This window comes from Salmo trutta, chromosome 17 (assembly GCF_901001165.1).
Source record: "Salmo trutta chromosome 17, fSalTru1.1, whole genome shotgun sequence".
Lineage (NCBI taxonomy): Eukaryota > Metazoa > Chordata > Actinopteri > Salmoniformes > Salmonidae > Salmo > Salmo trutta.
In genome coordinates, this window is record NC_042973.1 from 47,427,005 (window position 1) to 47,452,331 (window position 25,327).

The following is a 25,327-nucleotide window of genomic DNA, read 5'->3' on the forward strand; positions in this document are numbered from 1 at the left end:
CTCAGACACAGTGTGACAGTGTCCTGTCAATGTGGAGATGGGGAGGTTAGGGTGGGGAAGAAGGGGGGGTCGGGGGGGGGTAGCCCGGGACGCTGGCGGTGTCAGACAGGAATCTGACAACCAACGGAGGCCATTTGGAGAGACTGGCTCAGGGCCCAGAGGGGCAGGCCCTCGCACCAGTTTATCTTATCTGTTGGGGCTCGTCTTGACACCCACCCCCCTAAAAAACACATACACAGAGTGCCTGGCCAGATAGATTGGAGACGGGGAGAAGCACAATCCTTCCATGGGTTGGACATTGGTGTGTAGAATCATAGATCTGTTCCATAAATCTACAGTGCATTCGGATAGTATTCAGACCGCTTCCCTTTTTCCACATTTTATTACGTTACAGCCTTATTCTAAAAGTTTAAAAATCTGTCATTCTGCCCCTGACCAAGGCAGTTAACCCACCGTTCCCCGGTAGGCCGTCATTATAAATAAGAATTTGTTCTTAACTGACTTGCCTAAAGGTTCAATTAAGAAAAAAAAAATCTATCTACAAACAATACCCTATAATGATAAAGCGAAAACAGGTTTAGAATGTTTTGCAAATGTATTAAAAATAAAAAACAGATACCTTATACACGTAAGTATTCAGACCGTATGCTATGAGACTCGAAATTGAGCTCAGGTGCATCCTGTTTCCATTGATCATCCTAGAGATGTTTCTACAACTCTATCGGAGTCCACCTGTGGTAAAGTCATTTGATTGGACATGATGTGGAAAGGCACACACCTGTCTATATAAGGTCCCACAGTTGACGGTGCATGTCAGAGCAAAAACCAAGCCATGAGGTCGAACGAATTGTCTGTAGAGCTCCGAGACAGGGTTGTTTCTAGGCACAGATCTGGGGAAGGGTATCAAAAAATGTCTGCAGCATTGAAATTCCCCAAGAACACAGTGACCTCCATTCTTAAATGGAATAAGTTTGGAACCACCAAGACTCTTCCTAGAGCTGGCCTCCCGGCCAAACTGAGCAATCTGGGGAGAAGGGCCTTGGTCAGGGAGGTGACCAAGAACACGATGGTCAATCTGACAGAGCTCCAGAGTTCCTCTGTGGAGATGGAAGAACCTTCCAGAAGGACAACCATCTCTGCAGCAATCCACCAATCAGGCCACTCCTCAGTAAAAGGCACATGACAGCCCACTTGGAGTTTGCCAAAAGGCACCTAAAGACTCTCAGACCATGAGAAACAAGATTCTCTGGTCTGATGAAACAAAGATTTATCTCTTTGGCCTGAATGCCAAGCTTCACGTCTGGAGGAAAACTGGCACCATCCCTACGGTGAAGCATGGTGGTGGCAGCATCATGCTGTGGGGATGTTTTTTTTAGCGGCAGGGACTGGGAGACTAGTCAGGATCGAGGGAAAGATGAACGGAGCAAAGTACAGAGAGATCCTTAATGAAAACCTGCTGCAGAGTGCTCAGGACCTCAGACTATGAAGGTTCACCTTCCAACAGGACAACGACCCTAAGCACACAGCCAAGAGAATACAGGAGTGGCTTCGGGACAAGTCTCTGAATGTCCTTGAGTGGCCCAGACAGAGCCCAGACTTAAACCCGATCTAACATCTCTGGAGAGACCTGAAAATAGCTGTCCAGCGACGCTCCCCATCCAACTGACAGAGCTTGAGAAGATCTACAGAGAAGAATGGGAGAAACTCCCCAAATACAGGTGTGCCAAGCTTGTAGCATCATACCCAAGAAGACTCAAGGCTGTAATCGCTTCCAAAGGTGCTTCAACGAAGTACTGAGTAATGGGTCTGAATACTTATGTAAATGTGATATTTCTGTTTTTTATTTGTAATACATTTGCAAACATTTCTAAAAAACGTTTTTTTGCTTTGTCATTACGGGGTATTGTGTGTAGATTGATAAGGGGAAAAAACGATTTCATCAATTTTAGAATAAGGCTGTAAAAGTCAAGGGGTCTGAATACTTTCAGAATGCACTGTATATAAAAATTGACATATCTTAAAACATTACTAATCATTGAAAATGACAAATGACCCAATGGATCATAAGTACTTTACTGGGGATAAATGGGGGTGCAAAAACATACATTTGCACCACTATTTTGTAAGTGGGAGTGCAGCTGCGCTGTTTGCTCCATTGCTCAGGCGCCTATGGGAACAGTGCTTTATCTGTACTATAATACAATACAGCATTATGAATGCTCTTAGAGTCCATTTCAAAGGCATTTATAGAAAGCACAATTACATAGGCTACACCCTCCAACTACTATACTGTACATGCCACATACGTATTCACATTTTTTACATTTTAGTAATTTAGCCGGCACTCTTATCCAGAGCGACTTCCAATTTGTGCATTCATTTTAAGATAGCTAGGTGAGACAACCACATATCACAGTCGTAGTAAGGACATTTTCCTTCAAAGCAGTAGCTTCTAGGATTATATGAATATTATACATTCAACAAGTAGGGCTACTACAGTGTTACAATATATGTAGGTTGTGGTTGGCCATGAGTGAGAGGGGGCATTCTTTGGGCCTGGGTGACTCGGGTGGCTGAGCAGTGAGCGGGCAGGCCTGTTAGCTCTTGAGCTGTGATCCCTGATACATGATACAATCAGACATGCCATCTCCACAGGTAGTAACTAGCTTTCTTTCCACTTTATTCAGCCAATCACCCAGCAGTCATTGAGCCAATGCCCACCCACTCAGGCTGAAATGTCTTAGGCCTGTGAACTGGCAGAAAACTAAGGGTCTGCGTCCTAAATGGCACCCTATTCCATATACAGTGCCTTCAGAAAGTATACACACCCCTTGAATTTTTCACATTTTGCTGTGTTACAGCCTGAATTTAAAATGGATTAAATTAAGATTTGTGTCACACAATACACCCCATAATGTCAAATTGGAATTACGTTAACATTTTTTTTTTTGCTAATTAATTCTAAATTAAAAGCTGAAATGTCTTGAGTCAATAAGTATTCAACCCCTTTGTTGTCACATAATAAGATGCATGGACTCTCACTCTGCGTGCAATAATAGTGTGTAGCATCATTTTTGAATGACTACCTCATCTCTGTACCCCACACATACAATTATCTGTAAGGTCCCTCAGTTGAGCAGTGAATTTCAAACACAGATTCAACCACAAAGACCAGGGAGGTTTCCCAATGCCTCGCAAAGAAGGGCACCTATTGGTAGATGGGTAAAAAAAAAGCATACATTGAATATCCCTTTGAGCATGGTGAAGTTATTAATTACACTGTGGATGGTGTATCACTCAGTCACTACAAAGGTACAGGCGTCCTTCCTAACTCAGTTGCCTGAGAGGAAGGAAACCACTCAGGGATTTCTAAAATAGTTAGAGTTTAATGACTGTGATAGGAGAAAACTGAGGATGGATCAACAACATTCTATTTACTACACAATACTAACCTAATCGACAGTGAAAAGAAGGAAGCCTATACAGAATAAAATATTCCAAAACATCCATCCTGTTTGCAACAAAGCACTAAAGTAATACTGCAAAAAATGTGGCAAAGCAATCAATTTTTTTGTCCTGAATACAAATGTTTGTTTGGGACAAATCTAATACAACCCATTCCTGAGTACGACTCTTCACATTTTCAAGCATACTGTAGTGGTTGCTGCATCATGTTATGGGTATGCTTGTAATTGTTAAGGACTGGGGAGTTTTTCAGGATAAAAAAAAAACATATTGGAGCTAAGCATAGGCAAAATCCTAGAGGAAAACCTGGCTCAGTCTGCTTTCCACCAGAGACTGGGAGATGAATTCACCTTTCAGCAGGACCATAACCCAAAACACAAGGCCAAATCTACACAGGAGTTGCTTACCAAGAAGACAGTGAATGTTCCTGAGTGGCCGAGTTACAGTTTTGAATCTAATCTATGGCAAGACTTGAAAATCGTTGTCTAGCCATGATCACCAACACCTTGACAGAGCTTGAATAATTTTGAAAAGAACAATGGGCAAATCTTGCACAGTCCAGGTGTGGAAAGCTCTTAGTCTTGCCTAGAAAGACTCACAGATGTAGTGCACTCAAACCAAAGGCCAAGCAGTGCACTGTGTAGGGAATAGGGTGCAATTTGGGATGCATCCCTAAAAGGGTCTGGTCTGGTTAGGATTAGGTCAGAGTCAGAGTCGGCATTAGGTAATTATGTCCACTTGAAGTGGTGTGTGTGTCAGAGTATGTGAGCGGAGTTGAGCTGTTGGCAATCCCACTCATCGGTCACGGATTGGTCTTTGTGCACCGCGCTGACGCTCAATGCCCTTTCCTCTGCTCCACTACAAATTGCTTAGCACTCACAGGACAATAAACTGCTGCTCCAAATCAGCTCCATTCATTTAAAAAAAGATCATTTAACAAACACACCATCTACTTCTGTGACTATGTACCATTTGGTTTTGAAGTAGACTATCTTCAGAAGCTTCAACATTTCAACAACATGTTGTAGGCTATTAAACAAGGACCTACCTAGGTGATAGGCTATGTGGCCACTGTGTTAAAAAACAAATAGCTTTTTCTCTGATGTATTGATGATCAGATACTTCAGTTGTAACGGCCTCTGTTGTGCTCCAATTTTACAGTTGATAGACAACTTAAGCACTGTTACAAACTTAGACTCCTCTTGTTCAACAGTAGCCTATATAGGAACCAAAACGTCTCCGCTGTTGCTGCATGGGCTCATTGGTTGTCTTGCCATCAATTACACAGGCTGTGTGACCTATTTCTTGGTCGACTCATATCAACATCCCTGCGCATTAGTGCTGGGGTATACAAAAGTATAGGCCTAATTAAAAGAACACTGCTGGGCTGAGCATGGCTAGAGCTTGTGGCTGAGCGATACCGGAGCGAAATTGGAGCGGTAGAGAAAGCCCACGCTCCAGCCAAATTACTCAAGCTCAATGCACTCCGCTCACATCCTCTGCTGTGTGTGTGTGTGTGTCTCTAGTTTGTGTCCACCCTGCTCTTTCCCACCTATTCCCTTGTGATGCTCCTCCTCCTCCTCCTAAAATGAACCCGGCCGGAGATTCCTGCCCGCTTCCTCGACCTGGTTCCCACGGCGACTGGAGGAAACGGGTTCTGAAGATGCTCGAACTGAGCATGCTCGAAGCAGGCCTGCTGTTTGCCTTGTCCAGAGCAAAGAGCATCAAGGTTTACCAATAGACATCACCCCTGCCCGTAATATCCAATCACTATTTATTTGGATAAATTATGTCATAGGTCAAAGGTTAAAAATCCATTTGCTTAATTGTTTTATCTAATTGACATTTCTGTTTGAGGAATTATGCCAAGTGAGAATATCTCAAATGCAGACCTTTCAAGAGACGTTGTAGTGTTTTTGATTGAGGTTCCTTATTATTTGTATACTTGGATCTTAATACGTTTTTTTTATGTTGTTCTTAATCCTTTGTGGGCTTTTGAAAATAAAAACGTTTGAAACCCCCCCCCCCCCCCCACAATTTTACTGCATTAAATTGCTGCACATGTTAGAAAACTGTCAGTGAAATACACCCCCAACATATTGTTCAAGATTACAATCTTTTAGTTGACTATATGACTAAAACTATTTGAATTTGTTCTGATATAAAGTAAATATTGTTTGTTTTATGGAAATATCGTATTTCTTCTTGAAGATACATTTAATATACATTTTCAATTTAAATGTTGTTTACAATTTCTAACAGTTTTTTTTTGTTATTTCAAGAGTTGATACATGTAATTGAAATAATACTATGTTCATCTTTTGTTTCTCCGAATAGAGTTTATACTAAGCATTATAACGTTTCTCTACTGGTGGCATGTTGATTTTTATGAATTGTCCTGCGTCTTGTTCGTTTCTTCCACGAAGATCATGAGATAATCCAATTCCAGCATTAACCTCATCCCAACAGGAGACCGAGCACCAGACCTCCCAATACAAAGAAGAGACGGGATTGGGAACATTAAATCGCTTGCAATGAAGCGGAGATCAAAGATAAAGGAAATACAATGTGACAATCGTGCAGATCGAGAAACTAGTTCAAAAGAATTTGATAATCTATATGTAAAGGCACCCAAACTTTTTGGCTGCCTTTGAGAAATCCTGCATTTAGCTTCTTCAAATAATATTAGTCATCATGGCCGCATCTCGTCTAATTCTTAATCTGTGTGCGTAATATGGCGTCATGGCTGTGCGTTTCTGGAATTTTTGGCAACTGTGTATTATAGGCATAAACATAACTAAGCACGTTTGCAGCGCACCAGTTCCTTCCAAACACGTCAATTTGATTGTTTTTGTTAAAACGCTCAGGGTTTAACACATTACGTCGTACCACATTCTACACCTTGCCGCTTGGAAATCGGCCAAACTTGTGTCTGGTATCAAGCTAGCCTGAACAGATACTTTCAGACATCTAATTTCTTCACCTCATTCCTGAGACAGGACTGCGCCCACCCCTTGTGTAAGCAATTTAAACCTGATAGCAAACGATCATCTGCCTATCTTTACACTGCAAATATCTGTTCACTTTAGATCGACTCAATATCTCATGCTCTTCCAATATCTAATGAGCTTCTTTACCATTCTCTTTGTCATATAAGCGTTATGGTTTATATGTACAAAGATCCATCCGGGCGGTAAACCTCTTGTGATTATCGATGTATTTTTTAATGCAAGACAAAGCAGAACTTTGATTTGTGCAATAGAGAAGCTGTCAAGACTCCTATCTGACGCGCGCCTGTGTTGTTTTCTACTCATGGAAATGCTCAGTACAAGTGCCTGAATGTGCACACCGACAAAACTTTAGTAATATGAATTTATTGCCAAGTGGAACATGTTTTTATTTATCTGTAGTTATCTGCTGGCTAACGTCAAGGGTCGACGGATCTTTATGGTGAGTAGACAAAAAAATATATAAATGGAACATAGCACCAACCATTAATGCAAGTGTAAAGTTAATTGAACATATATTAAATATTATGCAGTGATTATAGGCTATATGAAAAATAAGTACAGCCTACACAATGAAGTCTGTACTTTATAATAGGCAAGGACACGTATACTGTAGGCTACGATCTGTCTTTAAATGATTGTTTTAATTAAACTAGTTGCCAAAAATGGATAATACGTTAGTGTGTAAAATAATATAATGTATCCCCCGATAACGTTAGACATGCATGCATTTCTTTAATTTGGACACATTTTATAGGGCAGATCCTTTTTTATTCCTTTATTTGAGTGTTATAGAAGCCTAGTTTTTCCATTCCTTTTTAAATAACCCATCATTAAAACAGATTAAATTTGCATGGTCCAAGCCAAAACCTCAACTTTCTATGCAGTCAGTGGTGTAAAGTACTTAAGCAAAAATACTTTAAAGTACTACTTAAGTCGTTTTTTGGGGGTATCTGTACTTTACTATTTATATTTTTTACTTTTACTTCACTACATTCCTTAAGAAAATATTGTACTTTTTACTCCATTTTCCTTGACACCCAAAAGTACTTGTTACATTTTGAATGCTTAGCAGGACAGGAAAATAGTCAAATTCACGTACTTATCAACCGAACATCCCTGGTCATCCCGTTACTACCTCTGATCTGGCAGACTCGCTAAACACAAATGTTTTGTTTCTAAATTATGTCTGAGTGTTGGAGTGAGCCCCTGGCTTTCCGTGAATTAAAAAATATATATAAAAAATGGTGCCTGGTATGCTTAATATAAGGATTTTGAAATGATTTATACTTTAACTTTTGATACTTAAGTATATTTTAAACCAAATACTTGTACTCAAGTAGAACTGTACTGGGTGACTTTTACTTGAGTCATTTTCTATTAAAGGTATCTTTACTTTTACTCAAGTATGACAGTTGGGTACTTTTTCCACCACTGTATGCAGGTACATGGGAACCCTTGGGTCGCAAGTGATGTGCGACAACATCCCAGGGTTAGTCAACAAACAGCGGCAGCTGTGCCGCCAGCATCCCAACATTATGCAGGCGATCGGAGCCGGGATTAAAGACTGGATCGGGGAGTGCCAACATCAGTTTCAGAACCACCGCTGGAACTGCAATACCATAGAGCGAGACCACAATGTGTTCGGACGCCTACTGCTGCGTAGTAAGTATTGAGAGAGAAAGAGAGAGAGAGACAAAACCGAATGTGTAAGCCCCTACTTTAAAAATAAGTATTTAAGCTATTAAATGTATCCCGCGCAGACGTAGGTTTATATTCTCTGACTGAAATACAGGTATGAACTGTCCACAAAATCTATTCATTTTACAATAAATGACTTCTACTCGCCGTTATCATTCACCTGATGATAAGACAAGACTACGTTTTGACGTGGCATGTGATGGGTGTCCCTGGATCGCCGGTTTGCCTAGGCGTGGGTCCCTTTGCAAGAAGAATGTGAAAACCCCTGAAATAGCTGATATGCTGGGTTGTTTCTATTATGTCCTGGGAAAGTGATATAGGCTCCTCATCTTTGTCCTCATTTACAAGACACGCACGTCTGCACAATAGGCTTGTAAATGGTGATCTTATCATTCACATCTGCTATAGACTATAGATCAATGGCAAAATGGTATGCGCTTTTTCTCCAACCAATTATTCACAGTGGTGAACCTATAAAGTTCTTCTAGCGTTTATCAAAGTGAAAGAATTCGTGTGAAATACATGTTCTTCCTTAACAGATGTTTTCCCCCGTGCTTGCGTTGCATTCCATGCATTGTCTCACTTTACTGTCATACATTTATCAAGTTGAAGCGCGTGCTTGCTGCTGATCTGATCGGTTTCTGATCCAATGCGCCGCGTGCTTATGAAACTGCCACGCCTGACGCATGTGGGGAGTCAAGAAGAAGAAAGTGTCACCTCCCATCTCGTCACCTGACCAACTATGGACTAATCAGTCCTACTAATTCCTCCACTCAATTTTGAACTCTCTTTTTAATTGGTATAAATCTCAGGATCCACTCTAGACCTTGGGGGGATCATAGAACTTGAATTGGTAATTATTTTGGGCATCATGTTCCAGTCCTGCTCCTATATTCGCCCTAAATGAATCTGAGGCGGAACTTTAAGGGCCAGTTTCCCGGACATAGATTAAGACTAGTGCTGGACTAAGAAGCATGTTCAATGGAGATTCATCATTGAAAGTATTATTTTTTTAGTCCAGGACTAGGTTTAATATATGTCCAGGAAACAGGCCCTGAGAGCAGTGTATCCTGGTTATTTAATTGGGCCTGTGGTATTCATACTTCCCAGGCACGGCTCTAGTTGTGTCACACCACATTAGGAAGCTGCTCTGATTGGCAGCATAATCGCGGTGGCACCGTGAGAGCTACTTTTTGTCAATGTCAGGACGCTAATTTAAAACAATTACTGGGTTTTATTTTTGGTTTTATGTTCTTACCGTTTGGTTGTTTTATTCTCCCTATAAACCGTGTTAAAGACACTCACCAACAGAAGAGCAGAAGCTGGATGTTTTCTGACTGGACACCAACTCACACACGCATGCACACACACCCTTCTTGTCATCTGTAGCCTTTGATCCCACAGATCTCTCATCAGTTACAAGAGCAGCCAGGTCATACGGGTCCTTTATCAGAGCATGGCTGGTAAATGTTACCCATTTATCCATCTCAGAGTTAGATGAAGCAAAACACTGCCATGCATGAAATAAAATACTTGAAAGAAAGCAGCAACAGACAGTATTCATGCAGGTACACCAACAGCAGCAATAACCAGCTATCTCTTTCTGTTTTGTGTTGAAGCTCCAATGAAGATCCTATTTGAACTGTGACACTCCCAATTGAGATTATGGAAATAACTTTTACGCAATGCACGATTTCTGTAGATTTTCTATGCGTTTTAACGGGATTACTAGATGTTATACAATTTATATCTGCGTATTTGTGTAACTTCTAAGTGTGTACAATGAGCAAAGGTGTGCATTTGAGCTTTGGCCCGTGGGTATGCCTAATACGTGTGTCCACGTAATTTATCCCATCTGGTGTGCATGCTGTCCCAAGCGTGTGTGTAGTGTATGTGTGTGTTCAACCAGTGTGCTTAGCCTCCCTCTATTCCCACAGGCAGTAAAAAACACAACTCTTGTGTGTATGATGTTACCTGTGTTTGTCTGTCCTTCATGTCACACCACTAATGCTCATCCAGTATCCTTCTCTCCCTTTCTTCCAGGCAGTCGCGAAGCAGCCTTTGTGTACGCCATCTCCTCGGCCGGGGTGGTCCACACCCTGACCCGAGCCTGCAGCCAGGGAGAGCTGCAGTCGTGCTCCTGCGACCCCACCAAGAAGGGCTCGTCCCGGGACGCCAAGGGGGCGTTTGACTGGGGCGGCTGCAGCGACCACGTGGAGCACGCCATGAGGTTCAGCCAGGCCTTTGTAGATGCCAAAGAGCGGAAGGAGAGAGATGCCAGGGCTCTGATGAACCTTCATAACAACCGCGCCGGGAGGAAGGTGGGGTTCAAAGTTCATATACACCGGAGGATGGACCAGAACCAACTGGATCTAGAGCAGTGTTGAGAGGAATCAGCAGACATTTTACATATTTCTTTTATTGTTCCTGAACTATTCACACCTGAATCAAGTAGTCAAACACTGATCTAGAGGAAGTATATCAACTGTTACCCAGTCCTTAACACACACATACACACACCCTAATGTCCTACCACCACTCTACCACCAACTTGACACACACCTAGCTCCCTGACTTGCATCTTCTCATCTCCTCATCTCCCAGGCAGTGAAGCGATTAATGTCTCTGGAATGTAAGTGTCACGGCGTGAGCGGCTCCTGCAGTGTCCGGACCTGCTGGCTGGCCCTGGCCGACTTCCGCCGCACGGGCGACCATCTGCGGCGGCGCTACAACGGGGCAGTGCAGGTGGTCATGAACCAGTATGGCACGGGCTTCACCACCGCGCAGCGACATCTCAAACGGCCCAGCAAGAACGACCTGGTCTACTTCGAGGACTCGCCAGACTACTGCATACGAGACCAAGAGTCCGGTGAGTCTGGCGTTTCAGATTTACTCCACAGCTCTCCATGTTCAAGGCAGATATATACACTGACATTGGACAGATAGGCAAGCAAAGAGACTGACTAGACTGTGTGTGCTGTCTGTCTATTTGACATCTGACATGACTGTCTGTCTGTAGAGCAGACCACCATACTACTTGTCCATAACATCTTCAGTATGTGGTAATATCTTCAGAGGGTAACCGCTCAGTCTCTTGTACTTTAGGGTTATTCTTCATGCTGCACTGGATAACACCAGATGTAGAGTGTGTGAGTAAGTGCAAAAGAGAGGGAATGCGTTTGTGTACGTGCGCGAGAGAGAAGAAAAGTGTGTGGTTGTGTGTGTGTGTGTGTGTGAGATGGCAAGAAAATAAAGTGGGTGTGACAGAGAGAGAAGGGGAGAAAAGTGTGAGTGTGTGTGAGAGAGAAAGGAAGAAAAGTGTGTGTGATCCGGAGGACCTGGGTGCCTGTCAGGCAGCAGGTGATCCGAGGCGATCGGGTGTCGGCCAGTTTAAGGGCCATTACACACTTCTTTGGGATGAAACCCGACCTGCTGCACACTGCTATAAATTACCCCCTCTGGAGCAAGGCACACACACACACACACACACACACACACACACCTCTGCACGCTTGCCCATCAAAGCCAACCACCCCTAATGTAGACCTGGGGGGCCTTTCTGAAGTTGCTTCCTCTCTTTGTTTGTCATTACACTGACCTAAAATCACAGGATAGGTGAAGGTAATCCGGAGAACAGGTCTTTCATGTCAGTGCAAGTGAAGGAAAGGATACAAAGAAACAAAGCTGGTTTAGACTATTGAGATACTCAATCTTGCAGTAGGCTACCTTTGCTGTTTTGATGACTGTGTGATGTACAGTTCTGTTTTGAAGTGTGTTTTGAAGAGTGCATGTGTTTTGAAGTGTGCGTTTTGGAAGCGAGTCCTGTTTTGAACACAGAATTGTACAGTACAGTTCCAGTGCATGAAGACCCTTTATGGGCTGTGTACATGTGAGCATGGAGAGTTCACTGATCAGCGCCCATCTTGTGAGAACCTCTCTCCACAGACATTAGCTCCAGTCATCTGGGACGACACACACACACACACACACACACACACACACACACACACACACACAGCACCCCCTTGTGCCTCTCCGAAGTGTGAAATCAATTTCCCTCAGCCGCATGGAGGCTCAGGTGCTAAACTCATCTCTCGGCACCCCCTCATCTTAATTCAATAAGCAGACGCCAGGAGAGAAGATAGAGGGGAAGGGTATTTGTGACGTCACCCCTAGCAGTACAGCATACCGGGAACTGAAGGAGGGGTGGACACGTTGTCGGGAGTGGGTGGAGTCTCGCCGTGCCCGGACATTACCTGGCTGCTCTCCCTCTTTTTATACCTACCTCACTCCTCCTTCTCAGCAGAGGAACAGATGGAGTGAACTGGACAGAGGGAGAAAGAGCAGCGGGGCATAGAAATAGGCTGCCTAGAACAGACATGATCTGTTCCCAATACCCAAATCGACCCCTAGCTAGCCCCTTTAAGACAAGAGATTTACCGTCACCTGTCCAGGGGTTTCATCATAATGCAGAGGAAGGAGCTAAGGAAGCTACTTTAGACTATTGAGATGCATCCCATTGAGGTTTGAGTAGAGGCCTCAAGATGAATATTTACAATTTATTGATCAGTTCATCGCGTAATTGTATTATGCGCCGAATTCTGGGTTTGAGTCCATTAAGCCTGTCAGATGCCCTTGCAGCGTCCTCATTCTGAGATGATAGGAGGTGCAAGAGTGTATGACAGCCAACAGGGTGTGTGTTTGCGCCAGTGAGACCGTGTGCCAGCCAGGGTATACGCCAGCAGTATAGACAGAATGAAGGCGCCTGTAAAATTAACACCTGATGAAGACCCTGAGCCTCAGTTGATGGCTTCTATCATCAATCTCTCATCTCTCCTCCGCCATCCTGCCTCTTATTCTTCCCTCTCCCATCCCTTGCTTTCTCCCTCAGTCTGTTTTACCAGTTTAGATTGAGTATGTTGTGTTCTATTGGAATGATGTCAATACCTGTAGGGTAGTGGGGCTTAGACCGCTGTTTGCCAACAATCACTCTATTGCGGCTAAACTCTGGACTGCAGCCAGGTTGCTAGGATTTTGATTAAGTCTATTTGGCGAGTTATAAGCACATTTGAAAAGGCTTGTATGTGGGTCACAAGGTAAAACAAGCTTTAGGAATGACTGAGTCGCGTATATTCTGTCTGTATATTGTCTCTTCATTTCTCTCACCCTCTTCAGGGTCGGTGGGGACGGGCGGGCGGGTATGCAACCGGACATCTCGCGGCATGGACAGCTGCGAGGTGATGTGCTGCGGCAGGGGCTACGACACATCGCACATCAGCCGCAACACCAAGTGTGAGTGCAAGTTCCACTGGTGCTGCGCTGTACACTGCCGGGACTGCAAGCTAGATGTGGATGTGCACACCTGCAAGGCCCAGACGTGACCATTGTGAACCACCATACCACCAACCAACCGCTTGCACAACGTCCGTCTGAAATGGCAGCCTATTCCCTATTTAGTGCACTAATTTTGACCAGAGGCCCTATGCCACATGTAGGCTACTCCGCCAATAATGCCTTTTTACAGTCCAAAGTTACCCAATCTAATTTCGTTCTTCCCTTACATTCCATTATATTTATTTACTCTTTTTTTCCCCGAGTACAAAATAACCTTTATGTAAATACAAACTTTATGTAATTTAAAAGAAAGTTCAGTATAGATGGGTTAGCTGACCACGTCACAAACTGTGTGCGCACTTCCATGGGGCAGAAGTCAGCGTGGTGTGATTCTGCATGGCCAGATTGCTAGCAAGAATGACAAGAAACTGCCATGTGGGGAATTGTAAGTGGCTCGTTTCATGTTATTCTTGATACCGGGTCTTGTTTTGAGGTGCTTTTGACTGATTTCATGTCAATGCTAATATGGCTAAAATTAGCTAGCTAGCTAGCTAACCAACAACTGGAACGATGAATTTGAGAGACAAGTGCATTTCTTTTCAATAAACATTGGGGACATGTCAACTATCTAAGCCAACCCCTGTCTGTTTTGTTGCTAAACAACCCAATGTCTATATAGTTAATGGAACCTGTTGGAAATTGATAGCAGACCTGACCACACCCCCCTTTCCTCAACCAGCCAGTTACAAAACACGGTTTAGTCACCTAACCTCCAGCTATGATCCAATATTTATTAAAATGTTGATATGCTTGACAATCAAAATGGCAGGTTAGACATTGCAATACACAAAAAGTCCTTTATTTTATGTCTTTTTCCACTTTTTTAATGATGACAATTGATCACCTTTTTTTGTACAACAAAAAAACGGTTTTACATGAGATTTGAAGACAAAATGAAAACATATCAAATAAAGTCAAAAGCAATTCAGAACTCCATGTTTCCCTTTTCTTCTTTCTTCTCTTCCAATCCATCCTCACTGTCCGTCTAATCCATGATATTGGCACAAAGAGTGTGTCAGTCAAGTCCGGTCGGGGCTGGTCACTGTCAGATGCGTGTGAGCTGGTGCCACAGACTGGATGGCAGGATGCTCTCCACTTTCTCCATGATGAAGTTCAGAGGAGCAAACAGGGTGCTAAGAAACTAGAGACAGACAGCGAGAGAGAAGATGTTAGAACACATGACCTCTCACACACACACACACACACTACGCCAATTCCTACTGGAACCAACGTGAACCAGATCTTTTTCAAGGTACTGTATGTAGACGGCCTCCCAAATGCTAGCTAGAGGCCCATGGTAGGAGCACCATAACATGCCAGTTTAGAATGTAGCCATCTCAACTGAAGCTCTGCACATTTCAAAGTAGGTAGTGTGCGTTGTCGATAACCTCAAATGCTAGAGGACCATGATAGGGGCACCGTAGCATGCCAGTTGAGGTTCTGTGCTCTACGGGGCAGAACCATAACTTTTCTCCTGGGTATGTTGACTACTGGCTGTGTTCTAACCCCTGAGAGTGGTGGTTGACTCTCTAGGTCAGCCCCCCGTTCCACTCCCCCTTCTCTCTCTCTCTCTGTCTGTTCACCCCTCTCTCATCCCTCGCTCCTCTCTAATGTGTTTTGGCAACATGCAGTGTGGGGGATAGGGGCTCCCTCAGAGGGATTGCGGGTCATGGAGGCTCGGCTTTGTCAGATGGCAGATAAAGGCCATCAAGGAAAGAGAGAGGTGAAACGAGCACCTCGTTTACACGCTAAGAGGGAGAGAGGCCCTGTTCCAATCCTTTGAAGATGCACCCTTCCTTGGGAGAAGCCACTGATCCGATAGATGAAAGCCAAGTCGTGTTTTCATCAATTCAATCATATTAGATCAGTGATTACTTTAAAGTAACTGCCCGGTGAAAATCAAACCTCAAAGTTCATATTCTGTTAACTCATACCCAAATATTGTTGTTGACTCATCATATACTCGTATTTGTGGCCAAAGCATACATTTTAGGAAAAACCCCACCTTAAACTTGTATCTCAAAACAGACAGTTTCAAAAACGCGTGCCATTTCCTCAGATGGATGAGCTGGCCTGAGGAGTATGAGCTGGCCAATCACAAGTCTAATCGCATTGTTTTTTATGACCTGTATCCGCCCACACGTCTGTTGTTGGGGTACACCAACACAGAAAAGCAGCTTTTTAACATACATACTTAGTTTTCCTTCCAAAAATGTCTATTTCACTCATATTGTAAATAATTGTCAGATTTCATAGAAATCTGGAAACACTGGACGATTACTGTAAGGAAGGTACATCTGTTTGAACCCTAGTGTGTAAACCAGGTGCTGATTAGTTTGTCTTAGAAGAGTGCACTTTCAAAGTATTGAAAGTGGGTCCGAGTTCTTGTGAGTGTGTGTATACACGTGTCTGACCCTACTTTCTCTCATTCCATATACCAGAATGCTGCTATTGGTGAGGACATTCTCACCTTTATCGCTAAGGCGAGGCTGCAGGTTCTACCAACAAAACACAACCTAGCACTCTGGTACCCTGCAAACCATGATCCACTTATATATCTCACATGAGTCAAATGTAATGGAGTCTGTCGCACAAGTTAATGTTTGCCGTTCATACAAGGACCTACCTGTACATAGCTAGACATGACCGCCTTGATCTAGCTAGTGAGGTTAGACAGGCAGTACCACCATCAGTGCATATGCACAAACATTCTCTTGTCAGGAGGCTGGTTTGATGTTGACGATGATGTGCTTTCTTGTATACCAAATATGGCCGATATTGTTGTTGTGGGGGGAGGCCGGAGGGAGGTGCTCATTTTGGAAGTGGGTTTCTCTTTTGTACTCCTACATCGAGCAGAACTTTGCTGCCAAGTTGCTGAAATACCAGCCCTTTGTGTCACGCCTGAACAGCCTTGGTTATCACTTGTGGTGCTGATATTTGGGAGTTCTATTTTGGAGTTTCGGCCAAGTACATAGGCTGACAGTACGTGGCCTTCAGATTGCAAGCCTGCGTAGGACAAAGGAAAAGCAGCTAGCAAGGTACTGCTCTGTTGTCAGCGATCATGGGCAGCATAGCTGTATGGAGAAGGTGCTTTCTATATCCATAACTGTCCAGATATCCATGACCTTTGAAATGTTTGAATCCTTCGACTGTAATGTGATTTGTGAATTCAAATAAAGGATTTAAAATGTGTGTGTGTGTGTGTGTGTGCCATCAGCTCTTCGCAGGCAGCACCCAACCAGTGTGGGGTCAGAGCAAGCCCCTGCAGAGGAGATAGTAGCTGCTGATTGTGTCACACCAGGAGCAGAGACATGAGCTCACACACATTCCAGGGGAGTGGCATCAGACAGTACAAGCCTACTGAGGAAGAACATTATAGGTAGAGGAGAGGACAGTGCCCTCCACTGGCAGATGGGAGAGGGAAATGTGTAGGTTCCACAGGGGTGGATTCAATAGTCTGAAGCTGCTTCCTTTACTTATTTCCTTCCCTGCATCACCACTGGTCTACAAGAACTTACATTGATAGAGTATGTTGCAACTTGTATAGAGCTTGGCTAGTCCCCTGTCATCCAGACTTGATGAAGGCAGGTCTATGATTGTTAGAGTCTGTCCAGGACATCAACGCAACCAAATTAATGGCCACCTTACGAAGAATCTGAATGCAAAGAACCTTATTGGGGATTTGACTTACAAAGGGAACTGGCTAGTGTGTGAGAGCAGTGCAGGAAACTCACAGCTTTAGCGAAGACTCCCATGAGCTCGGGGAACTGGTGTGTGAGGAGGGCCAGCATGGCGGTGAAGGAGCAGAGACCAGCCGTGAACAAGATGAAGAATGGCAGTTCCTTCTTAGGGTACACCGACACCTCATGAAACACTGCTTCCACATGAGAGAGATACAAAGAGAGAGCATCAACACACTGTACATACTTAATACACAATGTACAGTACCAGTCAAAAGTTTAGACACCTACTCATTCAAGGGTTTCTTTATTTTTTACATTGTAGAATACTAGTGAATACATCTAACTATGAAATAACACATATGGAATCATGTAGTAACCAAAAAAAAAGTGTTAAACAAAACAAAATAGCCACCATTTGCCTTGATGACAGCTTTGCACAGTCTTGGCATTCTCTCAACCGGATTCACCTGGAATGCTTTTCCAACAGTCTTCTAATCAAAGTTTATTTGTCAAGTGCGCCGAATACAACAGGTGTAGACCTTACAGTGAAATGCTTACTTACAGGCTCTAACCAATAGTGAAAAAAAAAAAAGTATTAGGTGAACAATAGGTAGGTAAAGAAATAAAACAACAGTAAAAAGACAGGCTATATACAGTAGCGAGGCTACATACCTGTTAGTCAGGCTGATTGAGGTAGTATGTACATGCAGATATGGTTAAAGTGACTATGCATATATGATGAACAGAGAGTAGCAGTAGCGTAAAAGAGGGGTTGGCGGGTGGGACACAATGCAGATAGCCCGGTTAGCCAATGTGCGGGAGCATTGGTTGGTCGGCCCAATTGAGGTAGTATGTACATGAAAGTATAGTTAAAGTGACTATGCATATATGATAAACAGAGAGTAGCAGCAGCAGAAGGGTTGGGGGGGGGGGGGGCATACAATGCAAATAGTCGTGTAGCCATGTGATTACCTGTTCAGGAGTCTTATGGTTTGGGGGTAAAAACTGTTGAGAAGCCTTTTTGTCCTAGACTTGGCACTCCGGTACCGCTTGCCATGCAGTAGTAGAGAGAACAGTCTATGACTGGGGTCTTTGACAATTTTTAGGGCCTTCCTCTGACACTGCCTGGTGTAGAGGTCCTGAATGGCAGGCAGCTTAGCCCCAGTGATGTACTGGGCCGTAAGCACTACCCTCTGTAGTGCCTTGCGGTCAGAGGCTGAGCAATTGCCGTACCAGGCAGTAATGCAACCAGTCGGGATACTCTCGATGTTGCAGCTGTAGAATCTTTTGAGGATCTCAGGATCCATATCAAATCTTTTTAGTTTCCTTTCTTGAAGGACTTCCCACATATGCTGAGCACTTGTTGGCTGCTTTTCCTTCACTCTGCGGTCAAACTCATCCCTAACCATCTCAATTGGGTTGAGATCGGGTGATTGTGGAGGCTGGGTTATCTAATGCAACACTCCATCACTCTCCTTCTTGGTCAAATAGCCCTTACACAGCCTGGAGGTGTGTTTTGGGTCATTGTCCTGCTGAAAAACAAATGATAGCCCAAACCAGATGGGATGGTGTATCGATGCAGAATGCTGTTGTAGCCATGCTGGTTGTATGCCTTGAATTCTAAATAAATCACCAACAGTGTCACCGGCAAAGCACCACCACACCTCCTCCTCCATGCGTCACGGTGGGAACCACACATGCAGAGTTAATCCGTTCACCTACTCTGCGTCTCACAAAAGACATGGCGGTTGGAACAAAAAAAACTCAAATTTGGACTCATCAGACCAAAGGACAGATTTCCACCGGTCTAATGTCCCTGCTCAGGTTTCTTGGCCCAAGCAAGTCTCTTCTTATTGGTGTCCTTTAGTAGTGGTTTCTTTGCAGCAATTCGACCATGAAGGCCTGCAATTCGACCATGCAGTATCCTATGAACAGTTGATGTTGAGATGAGTGTTACTTAAACTCTGAAGCATTTATTTGGGTTGCAATTTCTGAGGCTGGTAACTCTAATGAACTTATACTCTGCAGCAGGTCCTCATGAGAGCAAGTTTCATCATAGCGCTTGATGGTTCTTGCGACTGCACTTGAAGAAACTTTCAAAGTTCTTGACATTTTCTGGATTGACTGACCTTCATGTCTTAAAGTAATGGTGGACTGTTGTTTCTCTTTGCTTATTTGAGCTGTTCTTGCCATAATATGGACTTGGTCTTTTACCAAATAGGTCAATCTTCTGTATACCACCTCTACCTTGTCAGTACTGATTGGCTCAAATGCATTAAAAAGGAAAGAAATTCGACAAATTAACTTTAAACAAGGCAGACCTGTTAATTGAAATGCATTCCAGGTGAATACCTCATGAAGCTGGTTGAAAGAATGACAAGTGTGCAAAGCTGTCATCAAGGCAAAGGGTGGTTACTTTGAAGAATCTGTCTGTGATTTATTTAGAATTCAAGGCACACTTAACCAGCATGGCTACCACAGCACTCTGCAGCGATACACCATTCCATCTGGTTTGCACTTAGTTCCACTATCATTTGTTTTTCAACAGGACAATGACCCAAAACACACCTCCAGGCTGTGTAAAGGCTATTTGACCAAGAAGGAGAGTGATGGAGTTCTGCATCCGATGACCTGGCCTCCACAATCACCCGACCTCAACCCAATTGAGATGGTACAGGATGAGTTGGACCGCCGAGTGAAGGAAAAGCAACAAGCCAACAAGTGCTCAGCATATGTGGGAACTCCTTCAAGACTGTTGGTAAAGCATTCCAGATGACTACCTCATGAAGCTGGATGAGAGAATGCCAAGAGTGTGCAAAGCTGTCATCAAGGCAAAGGGTGGCTACTTTGAAGAATCAAAAATATATTTTGATTTGTTTAACACTTTTCTGGTTACTACATGATTCCATATGTCTTATTTCATAGTTTTAAATGTCTTTACTATTATTCTACAATTTACAAAACCGTAAAAATAAAGAAAAACCCTGGAATGAGTAGGTGTGTCCAAACTTTTGACTGGTACTGTATACACACAATGTACACCTACACCTTATGACACACTGCTTCCACAGAGAGATACATAGTCAGGGTCAACACTGTACAGTCGTGGCCAAAAGTTTTGAGAAAAACAAACATTTTCAAAGTCTGCTGCCTCAGTTTGTATGATGGCAATTTGCATATACTCCAGAATGTTATGAAGAGTGATCAGATGAATTGCAATTAATTGCAAAGTCCCTCTTGCCATGCAAATGAACTGAATCCCCCCCAAAAAACATTTCCACTGCATTTCAGCCCTGCCACAAAAGGACCAGCTGACATCATGTCAGTGATTCTCTCATTAACACAGGTGTAAGTGTTGACGAGGACAAGGCTGGAGATCACTCTGGGACAGACTGATATTCTGCAAAAGGTACTGGGATTGGACTGCTGAGGACTGGGGTAAAGTCATTTTCTCTGATGAATCCCCTTTGCGATTGTTTGGGGCATCTGGAAAAAAGCTTGTCCGGAGAAGACAAGGTGAGTGCTACCATCAGTCCTGCGTCATGGGCTCAGTCACAATTTTGCCTAAGAACACTGCCATGAATAAACAATGGTACCAACACATCCTCCGAGAACAACTTCTCCCAACCATCCAGGAACAGTTTGGTGACAAACAATGCCTTTTCCAGCATGATGGAGCACCTTGCCATAAGGCAAAAGTGATAACTAAGTGGCTCGGGGAACAAAACATTGATATTTTGGGTCCATGGCCAGGAAACTCCTTAGACCTTAATCCTATTGAGAACTTGTGGTCAATCCTCAAGAGGCGGGTGGACAAACAAAAACCCACAACTCCAAGCATTGATTATGCAAGAATGGGCTGCCATCAGTCAGGATGTGGCCCAGAAGTTAATTGACAGTATGCCAGGGCGGATTGTAGAGATCTTGAAAAAGATGGGTCAACACTGCAAATATTGACTCTCTGCATCAACTTCATGTAATTGTCAATAAAAGCCTTTGCCACTTATGAAATGCTTGTAATTATACTTCAGTATTCAATAGTAACATCTGACAAAAATATCTAAAGACACTGAAGCAGCAAACTTTGTGGAAATTAATATTTGTGTCATTCTCAAAACTTTTGGCCACGACTGTATACACGCAAACACACACACACAGAGTACAGAGGGGTTGAAGCTAAAAGAAATCCCATTACTTAAGTCAACCTCAGATCGGTGGGAAAACTGACTCGAGGGCCACACAGACTTTTTTATGACCGATTTGTTTGTCTAAATTGATTTGTGGGCCAGAAAAAGGGCAGTTATTTGAAAATATATAGGAATTGACTGCACTGGGCCTTTAACCCAAAATAATATTTCCCCCCCAAACCGCATGCGTCATCCATATGACTGAAATCCGTTGCCGTTACAGAGAATTTTAACCCAAGAGTACACGTCACACACAACAACTCAGTCAACACACTGTACACACACATATACTGAGTGTATAAAACATTAGGAACACCTGCTCTTTCCATGACATAGACTGACCAGGTGAATCCAGGTGAAAGATATGATCCCCTATTGATGTCACTTGTTAAATCCACTTCAAACCAGTGTCAATGAGGAGACAGGGTAAAGAATAATTTTTAAAACTTGAGACATGGATTGCATGTGTGCCATTCAGAAGGTGAATGGGAAAGACAAAAGATTTAAGTGCATTTGAACCGGGTATGGTAGTAAGTGCCAGGCGCACCGGTTTGTGTCAAGAACTGCAATGATGTTGAGCGTGAAAAACCCAGCAGGTTCCCGTGTGAATTAAGAATGGTCCGCCAACCTGACAAAACTGTGGGAAGCATTGGAGTCAACACGGGCCAGCATCCCTGTGGAACGCTTTTTACACCTTATAGAGTCCATGCCCCAACAAATTGAGGCTGTTCTGAGGGCAAAAGGGGAGGGGTGCAACTTAATATTCATGTTTTGTACACTCAGTCCATACATACATACATACATACATACATACATACATACATACATACATACATACATACATACATACATACATACATACATACATACATACATACATACATACATACATACATACATACATACATACACACACAAACTTGAATCCAGAGCGTCTCTTACTTGGTAACAGCTCTCTGTCTGCAGTCTCGGTGCAGATGGGGTATGGGTAGAAGAGGTGGCCTTTCTCCAGAGGGTACGGGATCATTCTAAAAGCTGGGGAGGAAAGAAGACACAGCATTCAGAATAGGTACAGTCATGTACAAATGTTTGCGTTGAGCCAAGAAGTGGGGAGGGGTTATGCATCAAAATGGAGTACAATGAGAAAAAACTTTAAATGTTTTATTGTAATCACTGCCCTCGAAATGTATACGTTTGTGTATCTGCATATTACAGAGTAAAGGCAAAATGTATAACACAACAAGTTGTTATGGCGTATTGAGAACTTGTGGTCAGGTAAAGCTGATGGTGTGTGTGTGTTACTCACTGCCCTCCCAGGTACAGTGGAGCAGGTTAAGGGCCCCCTCAACCCTCTTCCAGTGTTGCAGGTGAAAGAAGGCGTAGGCTATGGCCTCACTGTCCCCTCGCTTCAGAATGTGCTCTGGGGGCAGTATTAAACTTTTCATTTCTAACAGGTACTGTGGAGAGAAGGCGAGAGAGGAGGGGGGAAAGGTAGAGCGAGAGTCAGCAAGGACAATATAAAAATGTACAACAACATAAACATACATACTTTTTAATGCAAAGTTATACAACCAGGAGAACATCAAATCAGAATTTAATTTAAGTAGCGCCATCAGAATAGTAGTTAGAAGTAGTTGTAATAGTAGTAGTATACTGAACAAAAATATAAATGCAACAATTTCACTGAGTTACAGTTCATAGAAGGAAAAATTGAAATGAATTAATTAGACCCTAATCTATGGATTTCACATGACTGGGTGGGCCTGCGAGGGCATAGGCCCACCCACTTGGTAGCCAGGTCCAGCCAATTAGAATCAGTTTTTCCCCACAAAAAGGGCTTTTTTACAGACAGAAATACTACTCAGTTTCATCAGCTGTCCGGGTGGCTGGTCTCAGATGATCCTGCAGGTGAAGAAGCTGAATGTGGAGGTCCTGGGCTGGCATGGTTACACGTGGTCTGCGGTTGTGAGGCCGGCTGGACGTACTGCCAAATTCTCTAAAACGACTTGAGGCGGCTTATGGTAGAGAAATGAACATGAAATTCTCTGGCAAAAGCTCTGGTGGACATTCCGGCAGTCGGCATGCCAATTGCACGCTCCCTCAAAACTTGAGACATCTGTGTCATTGTATTTTATGACAACTCCACATTTTAGAGTGGCCTTTTATTGTCCCCAGCCCAACGTGCACCTGTGTAATGATCATACTGTTTATTCAGCTTCTTGATATGCCACACCTGTCAGGTGGATGGATTATCTTGGCAAAGGAGAACTGCTCACTAACAGGGATGTAAACAAATTTATGCACAAAATTTGAGAGAAATAAGCTGTGTGTGAGAATGGAACATTTGTGGGATCTTTTATTTCAGCTCATGAAACACGGGACCAACACTTTACACGTTGCTTTTATATTTTTTGTTCAGTGTGTGGAGGTACAGTAGTAATAATGCTACTAGCAGTGGTAAGTGCGTAGCTCCATTGTTGTGTCTTACTTTGGGGACGTGTGGGTTGAACTCCACAGCTCTGTGTATGGCTTCTACAGCGTTCATCTCTGCTGTACTCAACCCTCGCCTCGACGCTGCCTCTGGAGAAAACCTGCATGGGGAAGAAAGGACACTGTCAAAGATGGGTGTGTGGGGGGGATCAGTGTGTGTGTGAGAATGTGTATAATTGAGTGTATGTGAAAGTGTCAATGTGTGCGTGCCGGCAGGCATAAGGGCTAAGAAAAAAATTATTTGCACAATACACATAACTATTTTAAAATACAATTACCCCTAACCCATTTCAAAATGCAAAATCACTCAATACCATTGTCTCTGTCGCACAAATAGCCCCAGGCTAACTTTTAAATACTACTCCAGGTAGGTGAACCACTTGGTGACAATTTAACAGTAGTAAAAGGATACTCACTTGTCCGATACCGCCCTGGCTTTGAGCAAAGCTGCTGTGTAGCATATTGTTGCAGATTTGGGTAAACTAATATCTGAGAGGAGACAAAGCAGACATGAACAGTGTTAAGTGGAGGAAAAAAATGTTCACCTTTATTTAACCAGGTAGGCAAGTTGAGAACAAGTTCTCATTTACAATTGCGACCTGGCCAAGATAAAGCAAAGCAGTTCGACAACATACAACAACACAGAGTTACACATGGAGTAAACAACATACAGTCAATAATACAGTAGAAAAAAATAAGACTATATACAATGTGAGCAAATGATGTGAGATAAGGGAGGTAAAGGCAAAAAAATGCCATGGTGGCAAAGTAAATAAAGTATAGCAAGAAAAACACTGGAATGGTAGATTTGTAGTTTGAAGAAAGTTCAAAGTTCAAATGTAAATAATATGGTGCAAAGGAGCAAAATAAATAAAATAAATAAATACAGTAGGGGAAGAAGTAGTAGTTTGGGCTAAATTATAGATGGGCTATGTACAGGTGCAGTGATCTGTGAGCTGCTCTGACAGCTGGTGCTTAAAGCTAGTGAGGGAGATAAGTGTTTCCAGTTTCAGAGATTTTTGTAGTTCGTTCCAGTCATTGGCAGCAGAGAACTGGAAGGAGAGACGACCAAAGGAGGAGTTGGCTTTAGGGGTGACCAGAGAGATATACCTGCTGGAGCGCGTGCTACAGGTGGGTGCTGCTATGGTGACCAGTGAGCGGAGATAAGGGGGGACTTTACCTAGCAGGGTCTTGTAGATGACCTGGAGCCAATGTGTTTGGCGACGATTATGAAGTGAAGGCCAGCCAACGAGAGCATACAGGTCGCAGTGGTGGGTTGTATATGGGGCTTTGGTGACAAAACGGATGGCACTGTGATAGACTGCATCCAGCTTGTTGAGTAGGGTATTGGAGGCTATTTTGTAAATGACATCGCCGAAGTCGAGGATTGGTAGGATGG

The 25,327-nt window shown here is 43.3% G+C and overlaps 2 protein-coding genes across 8 annotated transcripts in view; one reads left to right on the forward strand and one right to left on the reverse strand.

Annotated features, from left to right (window-relative positions):
* The first annotated feature begins 6,184 nt into the window (after positions 1–6,184).
* LOC115152320 (protein Wnt-2-like) lies at positions 6,185–14,499 on the forward strand. 3 transcript variants are annotated; one of them, XM_029697091.1, is made up of 5 exons: positions 6,185–6,915; positions 7,918–8,138; positions 10,218–10,495; positions 10,779–11,043; positions 13,350–14,499. In XM_029697091.1, exons 1-5 carry the CDS (start codon positions 6,833–6,835, stop codon positions 13,553–13,555), a joined length of 1,053 nt encoding a protein of 350 aa, XP_029552951.1. In that variant the 5' UTR covers positions 6,185–6,832; the 3' UTR covers positions 13,556–14,499. The 3 variants fall into 3 exon arrangements, with proteins under 3 accessions (XP_029552951.1, XP_029552952.1, XP_029552953.1); XM_029697092.1 differs by having other exon boundaries at positions 6,185–6,483; XM_029697093.1 differs by lacking the exon at positions 13,350–14,499 and having other exon boundaries at positions 10,779–11,472.
* LOC115152319 (suppressor of tumorigenicity 7 protein homolog) overlaps positions 14,342–25,327 on the reverse strand; it is a 73,604-nt gene continuing 62,618 nt past the window's right edge. For all 5 annotated transcript variants that reach the window (XM_029697087.1, XM_029697089.1, XM_029697085.1 and 2 more), the window contains 6 exons: positions 24,345–24,417; positions 23,927–24,029; positions 22,745–22,895; positions 22,381–22,473; positions 17,303–17,445; positions 14,342–14,709 (listed from right to left, as the gene is read on the reverse strand). In XM_029697087.1, the coding sequence (XP_029552947.1) occupies positions 14,614–14,709; positions 17,303–17,445; positions 22,381–22,473; positions 22,745–22,895; positions 23,927–24,029; positions 24,345–24,417 (659 nt within the window). In that variant the 3' untranslated portion in view covers positions 14,342–14,613. The remainder of the gene's footprint in view (positions 14,710–17,302; positions 17,446–22,380; positions 22,474–22,744; positions 22,896–23,926; positions 24,030–24,344; positions 24,418–25,327) is intronic.